General features: G+C 43.8%; 1 protein-coding gene across 1 annotated transcript; it reads right to left on the reverse strand.

Annotated features, from left to right (window-relative positions):
- Positions 1-359: 359 nt before the first annotated feature.
- On the reverse strand, positions 360-1,178 carry LOC120994055 (odorant receptor 131-2-like). The gene has a single exon (XM_040422514.1). The coding sequence runs from the start codon at positions 1,176-1,178 to the stop codon at positions 360-362; it is 819 nt and encodes a 272-aa protein (XP_040278448.1).
- Between the last annotated feature and the right edge of the window lie 6,988 nt (positions 1,179-8,166).

Genomic DNA, 8,166 nt, shown 5'->3' on the forward strand with positions numbered 1-8,166 from the left:
TGGATTTTGGCAGTATGTAAGTAGTTCACTTTTTGTTCTCCAGAGATCAGCACTCATCTCGTATGAACATGTAGACCAATGCTTCACGGCTGAGCTGCTGTTTCTGCTTGTCATTATAGCACATACATGATCTGAGCCCATCAAATAGGGCAAAAATTTGGCGGCATCAAAGGTGGCATCTGTTTGTAAAACTGAAAGTCATTGAGCTCTGTTACCTTTATCAATGGAGATTTCTTGATATTAGGACCCTGCTATCAATGTGACTCCTAGTGACTTGTCCACCAAAAACAATATCCATTTATATGAGAAGTACAGATGTTGAGAAGTGTATTCATTTGTGCAGTCCTTTATTGGAATAATTATAATTTTTCCAAACCTGATTGTGGACAATTGTGACATGTTATTGAGCAATTTTTTCGTATATGTTTTCGAAAAGCTTCATCTCTGACCCCATAGATGAGTGGACTGAGGAATCTGGGCACACACGTGAACAACATGTAGTTTGTAACAATTACGAGATACAAGTAATTGTTCACAAAGACATCAGATAGGTTGGACATGAAGGCGACCATGCATAATAGGAGTTGGAAGGCATGGAGCATCATAGTTTTACCAGCTTTAAGGGCTGAAGAACTACCGGATCCGATCTTCCTGGCAACCAGCATGACATTAATGTAGGTAAATACAATGATCAAAGCGACCCCAGAGAAGCTGAATATATTGATGAAGTTGCAAATCTGGCCTATTATGGGGCTTATACTCAGCATTGGACTATCATCACACAACACATAAAGAGAATAGAAGGTTCTGTCTGCTAAGCTCAACGCTATAATGAAGTTTACAAGACATAGAGACAAACCTATGACCCAGACCACAAGAATAGCATATTTAGCTCTCTTTGGTGTACAAAACTGCAAGCGTCTCAGTGGGAAACATATGGCTATGTAACGTTCTAGAGACATGAGGGCCAGGTTGTATGGGGTCACTAGAAAGATACAGCCAGTCAAAGTGTTAATGATGAAACAGAGTATTAGGGGAAAGTATACAGCATACATGTAAGACACTACAAGGAAATTTGTGAAGACGATATACAACGTGTCATTGATGAGCATGTGGACAAAGAAGACATATCGAGGGTCCTCCTGCATGTGAGCAGTGGTGAAGAAGACCTTCAGCATAATGGCGATGAAGTAGAAGAAGAAGGTGAAACACAAAAAGGATATAACCAGAAAAACAGTTCGGGTGACATAATCAACCTCATAAGTGAAGATCAAGGTAACACTTCCAAGAGCAGATGTGAAATTCTCCATTGAAATCTGGATGGCAGCAATTCTTCTAGGAGATCTCAAACAAGAGCATAATAGTGATGAGCTTGTCAGATGTCTAGAATACATAGATGTCTGCATTATTAGTCACTTAGACTTCTCTTGTGCTGCACTTACAGTACTTCTAGAATTAATATTTACCTACTGTATCAGATTAACATCTAACCATAAAGAAGGAATAGGTGGATGACTCAAGTCCACCAGAATGGAAAAGAAAAGCTTATAGAGGGGTTTCTGAGTAACAGACCCCTCCCTATGACATCTATATCACCTAATATAAAATTTGGCGTAGACCCAGGCATACTGGATCTTTTTTTGACATGTCCCCGTAGTGGTGAAGTCCATAATCTCCTATAACAAAAGGGGTCTTTGGAGCTATACTGTCTGGCTTTAAGCTTGGAGATGGACATAGACGTTGAGGAGACTGTATTAAACTTGCCCCTTCATTCCAGCCATTGATGGGGTTCAATTTTATACTGTTAACTCTGGCCATACCTTTGTCTACAATAACGGTCTCCAACTTATGATTCTCCAGTGCCATTTGTCTTGGATATGGCAAAAGAAACACAAACTTGGAAGTGGTCACAAACTTCTATCATCTATATATTCAGTATCTACATATCTACATGCAAGTTAATAAATACTCACAGCAGTCAGCATTACAGTGTAGAAACATGGGGGGTGGGGTTCGACTGCTCTTCTCTGAGGTTTCTGCAGGGTGCACATATTTATAGTTGTAGGGTGAAGCTCCCAGTAGAGTCCTATAATCCTGGATTCAAGGAACCATTTATAATTATAACACCAGAGAAATAGAAAGCTATTTCAGTATCTTAGTTTCGAGGCACTAAATTAGTCTCTGAAGAGTTTTCTCAAAGTTCCTTCACAGCCTTGGTTCTGCATGGCTCAAAAGGTGTATTTTTTAAAGGGCATTTTCAGCAGATTTGTACCTATGACACTGGCTGACCTGTTACATGTGCGCTTTGCAGCTGAAGGCATCTGTGTTGGTCAAATATTCATGTGTGGCTGCATTGTTGAGAAAAGTAATGTTTTAATATATGCAAATAAGCCTGTAGGAGCAATGGGGGCTTTGCCGTTACACCTATGGGCTCTGTTCTCTCTGCAACTGCCACTCTCTCTGCACCTTGATTGGCAGGCCCGGGCAATGAAAACGTCATCACGCCTGGCCTTGCCAATCAAAGTGGAGAGGAAGCGTAGAAGAGAAGTAAAAGTTTGTAGAATAGTAACTGCAACTCAGGTATAGAATACAAACTGCAACTCGGTACAGGAAAAGTAATGTACAGTATGTACATAGTTACTCCACTAGTAGAATAGTGAGTGCAGCTCTGGAGTATAATATAGGATGTAACTCAGGATCAGTACAGGATAAGTAATGTAATGTATGTGCACAGTGACTGCAACAGCAGAATAGTGAGTTCAGCTCTGGAGTATAATACAGGATGTATCTCAGGATCAGTACAGGATAAGTAATGTATGTACACAGTGACTGCAACAGCAGAATAGTGAGTGCAGCTCTGGAGTATAATACAGGATGTAGCTCAGGATCAGTAAAGGATAAGTAATGTATGTACACAGTGACTGCAACAGCAGAATAGTGAGTGCAGCTCTAGTTGTATAATACAGGATCTACCTTTGGATCAGTACAGGACAAGTAATGTAATTTACAGTATGTACACAGTGACTCCACCAGCAGAATAGTGAGTTCAGCTCTGGAGTATAATACAGGATGTAACTCAGGATCAGTACAGGATAAGTAATGTAATGTATGTACACAGTGACTGCACCAGCAGAATAGTGAGTTCAGCTCTGGATGTATAATACAGGATCTAACTTTAGATCAGTACAGAACAAGTAATGTAATTTACAGTATGTACACAGTGACTCCACCAGCAGAATAGTGAGCGAAGTGCAGTACCCCAAAATAGCATAATTGCAAAATTGCTATAATTTTGCATTGATAAGTTAGCGTTAATAATCCTGACTTTGGTCTTGTAGTAGGCTAGAAGATGGACTTAGGTCTGCTCCTAGTTGAGTTTGTTGAGAGACGAGGAAGTGAAAAGAGGCCACCTGCTGTCCAACCCTCAGATTACTAGGCCTAAAATCCCGAGAACCTTCATCACTGAGAGAGCTACAGAGAGAAAACATTCTTTTATTTAGTGTACTCCAAAATGAGAGAGAAAGGAAGAGGGTTCAGAATCTGCAAGATTGTGCACTGTGTTCAGTCAGTAAGTTACTGCTTTAGTTTAAGAATTATAAATTCTTAACTGCAGTGAGAGGGACATTGATAAGACATCCTTCACAACTGTACACTGTCTAGTCAGCATTATCTTAATCCTGTACCGCTCAGCTCGGAATTACACTCAAGTTTACAAGAACCTCATTGCCAGCCTTGGAATCTGCAGAATTTTTGGTGATAGAGGAAAATATTACTACAACCCCCATCCTGCCTATATTCATACATTGTTAAAATGGGAAGATTTGAATGGTGAATTTCCTAGAACTGTGTTTGATACCGTTAGATATTCTACATCCCCCATTGGACATGTCATCCCCCATTCTGTACTTTAGAGACTTGTTTATTTTCTACAAATGGTCTGGTTACTGTCCAGCACCATTCACTGGCCACTGCCCCTATGTTTACTGCCTTGCTCATGCACCAGACCCACAACACCAAGGGCACCCCAACTACCATCATGCAGGAGCCCCAATATCATGGTGTGCCCCAAGGGAAGAAAGAGTGCATCCTTATAACACTGCCTTGGCCTTAAGGAGCATCGGTGTGAGAATTGCCACTGTAAACAAATATTGCAGCCACAGCTAACCATCTCCCCTCCATCTTGGACTGAAACTCTGCACATTCAAGTGTGTAAAACAGGAGAGTACATCCTTCAAGGAGCAGGAAGTTCAACTGTACCATATCCTACTGGAAGTTCAAGACTACTTTCATTTTGGAAATAGGTGTCACGGACGTTCCCGCGACAGGTGGCTGGAGATCGGCGAGACTGGCAACACGTGGTTTGATCTGACATGTTTTCCGTTTAGATCAAATGACGTCTGTGGTGTTTCTTGTGCTTGCCACACCTTCTTTCCCCAGGTGTGGCTATTAGGGTCATTTAACCGTCTCTATTCACAGTTGCTTCTCCCACAATGCTGTGCGGTTTATAGTTTCTGTTTGCACCTTTGGATAGATTGTGGTTGGATCTCGGCTGAGTTCCTGGTGCTTCCATTGCTCCATTGAAGTTAAGTCTTTCCTTTCCCTTTTTGTATTTTGTTTGGCTTCTCTGTGTTGCATTTCCCTATTGTTTGTATTAGGCCTGAAGGAGACTCCTGTTCTTCTTTCCTTTTATAGGAACAGGTAGTCTCGTCCCTGCCATGTCCTAAAGGGCCTGATAGGACTCTAGGTATTCCTGCGTATGAACTCACCTACCTTTGGGGTCTGTTCATACTGGTAGTCAGTCAGGATTTTTGTTAGGGTTTTCACTAGGAGGTGTCCATTTTCCTTCCCTAGTTCTCAGGCCTGATTCCTTGGGATGCGCAGTCATGGGCTTTTTCTCTGGGGACCGGATCGCAGTCTCTCCGGTCAGTAGATTAATTTTTCGAAGCTTTGGGTCTTATCTATGATGTTCCGGATCAGACCTCTCTAGCCGAAAACAAGCTGCGCGGCCTTCGTCAGGGTGATAGTTTTACTGAGATTTATTGCTCTGGGTTTAGGAGGTAGGCTACGGATATGGAGTGGAACTATCCTGTCCTCCGTAGCCAGTTTTGTCAAGGGTTATCAGAGCGGCTGAAGAACGCCTTGGGCTTTCATAAAACCCCAGTGTCTCTGGAGGCTGCTATGTCTCTGGCTATACGCATGGATAGACGCCTGAGAGAGAAAAATCTAGGGGCCTCCACTTTCAGGACCTACTATCACATAATATTGTCCTCCTCTGACACTTTGCGTGAAGCTACTCCTGGGTTTATGTCTGGGGACGAACCCATACAATTATGGGGAGCTAATCCTGGATCCGCTTTTAAGCATACTAGTAATAGCAAGGGAGTGTGTTTTTTCTGTTGACAAAAGGAACATTTTATCAGAGTATGTCCATGCATTCAATGGCAAAAAGAAAAGAGGGACATTTAATTCCCACTTGACTCTTAAAGGGGTGAGAGGAGAGTCAGAAAATGTGCATTTGTCTTTTACTGGTAGTACCCAATTTCTCCTGGCTGCTGAGGTGTCGCTAGAGTAAGAAACTGTGGGGATTGAGGTGTTTATTGACAGCGCGGCTGGGGTGAACCTGATAGATGCTCAGTTCGTTTCTATGCACGGGTTGTCACCAATTGCATTAGAAAAAAATATTTCTGTTTTTGCTATTAATTCTGCACCTCTAGCTCAGAAGTGTTTATCTCAAGTGGTGCATGATATCAGATTAAGATTGGGTGACTTTCATCAAGAATTTTTTTGGTGTGTATTAATAGAAAAAAGAATATGTCTCAACTGCCATTCTGCTGTGATGTTACATTGTACTACAGCCATTTACGGGGTGTATTGAAAGGAAATAAACATACGTCCAATATAGAGATGAGCAAATCGAAGCTGACAAAGTGGAATTCTTTACGAATTACAGGAAAAATTCGATACGCACCGAATGCGAATTTCCTCGCGCTTCGTAGTAACGAATCGCATTTTTCCTAAAATGGCTGCTGCACATGTGAGGACATGGGGCAAGGAACTGGGAAGGCGGGATCACCCAGATTGACATGCCTGCATGCAGCCAATCAGCAGTCAGCCATCGCTGTGATGTTACAGCCCTGTATATAGCCTCTGCCATCTTGGATTCTGCCATTTTCCAGTGTACTTAGTGCAGGGAGAGACGTCAGCAGGCGCTAGGGACAGTGCTAGGAAAGACTTCATTGTGCAAAAAAAAACTATTTACAAGTTCAGGGAAAGATTATTCAAAGTGTAGGGAAAGGATAGGGAGGAATCATTCCACAGCATTTATGTAGAACAGGGTTCAGTAGAGGAGGTTACAGCCTGGGAAATAGGAACAATCCTATTACACCTTGCTGCACTGACTGCGGATCCAAATTGCCATTATGCAGCTCTGTAATTCCAGCAAACCGTTCGTGCAAGTGCAGTTTGATACAGGCATTAACAGAGATTATTACAAGGCAATATTTCTACGTCTTATTTGCCCTCGTGTGGTGCACTTATCTGTAGTAAAGGCTTTTGTGGGGTGTTTTAGCGGGAAAAAAATATATATATTTGCCGCTCTGCGGTGCAGTAATCTGTTGCAAAGGCTTTTGTGGTGTGTTTTAGCGGAAAAAATACATTTGCCGCTCAGCGGTGCGGTTATCTGTAGTAAAGGCTTTTGTGGGGTGTTTTAATTTCCTTTTTATTTATTTGATCTCACATTATGTCAGACAGAGAAGTGCCAGGTCATGTACAGTGGAGTAACAGAGACTTAAATGTTTCTGGCGCAGGCATAGGTCGCAGCAGAGTAAGTGGCCGTGGCAGTAGGGGTTACATCGAGAGGCCTAAGCTCCCAGTCTTAGCTAGCGGTCATGTCTTGACCAGCAACCCAGCGGTTTTTGAGTGGTTGATTCGATCTTCGACTTCGTCACAATTGACATCAGACACTCCCAGCCAAGAGTCAATGGGTTCGTCAGACACAACCCTTAGTTAGCATGGCCCGGGATCAGGCCCTGTGCCCTCACCTGTCCTCAACCTGCCTATGTATTTTTCTGTTCCCAGAAACACAGAAGTATTGTATGCTGTGGGCTCAGCTCCACTATACAGCGAGGACGAGTTACTAGTGGAGAGTCAGAAGCTACTGGCCAGCCAAGATCTGGAGGAGACATCCGCCGCTTCCTCCTCTAGGCGGGCAAGTAGTGATGAGGAGAGTGGCTTGGGAGCTGGGGTTGCGAGTCAAACTCATGACCCAAAGACGGTTGAGGAGGACATCAGTGACGTGCAGTCAGTACTCGATGATGTAGCTGATCGCACTTGGGAGCCGGGTGACAAAGGGGCTTCATTATCATCGGGAGAAGAAGGTGGCAGCTTGCCTGTGAGCCAGGGGGGGAGCCAGCAAGTCGCTAGCGTGGCCAGAAGTCAGCAGGGTGGCAGCAGTGGGAGGTCGGGAGCCAAACACGCCCAGGGTAGACCACTCGCTTCGCGGGAGCCTACCTGCTCTGGAAGTATCGGTGCAGGGGTTCACGGAGGCAGTAGCGGTAGCATTCAGTCAGTGCGCAGTGTTGATGGTAATGTCACCTACTCAGCGGTGTGGCAGTTTTTTCTTAACTCCTTAAGGACCGGGCTCATTTTTACCTTAAGGACCAGGCCATTTTTTGCAAATCTGACCAGTGCCTTTATGTGGTGATAACTTTAACCTCCTCAGGACCGCCGTACGCAGGATTGCGTCTTTGCGGCGGTCCTGTTTCTCTGGGTGGACGCGCCGGTGCGTCCTCTCGCGAGACGCGAGATTTCGGGCATTGCCGGCCCGCGCATGCGCATCGCGGGCCGGCAAAAGTTAAAGAAGTATTTCGTCACCAGCCTGCCAGCCACGATCATTGGCTGGCAATTTTCAAAAAATCAAATCAGAAGCCAGATAACACATCATATTAGTAAATATGATCTGTTATATGGCTTCTCTGCTCCTCTGCTGGTCCTTTTCGTCGGTTGGATCCAGCAGAGGAGCAGACTTCACTGTGAGTACCCACCAACACTACACCTTAGCCCCAGATCACCTTTCATCACCCCCATCATCCAAATTAACCCCTTGATCGCCCCCTGTCAATCACTTAGTGAAAAACAAAAAGTGATCAGTGTAAACTGTCACTTTTT

This window comes from Bufo bufo, chromosome 3, assembly GCF_905171765.1.
Source record: "Bufo bufo chromosome 3, aBufBuf1.1, whole genome shotgun sequence".
Lineage (NCBI taxonomy): Eukaryota > Metazoa > Chordata > Amphibia > Anura > Bufonidae > Bufo > Bufo bufo.

Bases quoted from the DNA above. Each gene is read 5' to 3' on its own strand.
- LOC120994055 (XM_040422514.1), bottom strand. From the start codon at position 1,178: ATGCTGAAGGTCTTCTTCACCACTGCTCACATGCAGGAGGACCCTCGA.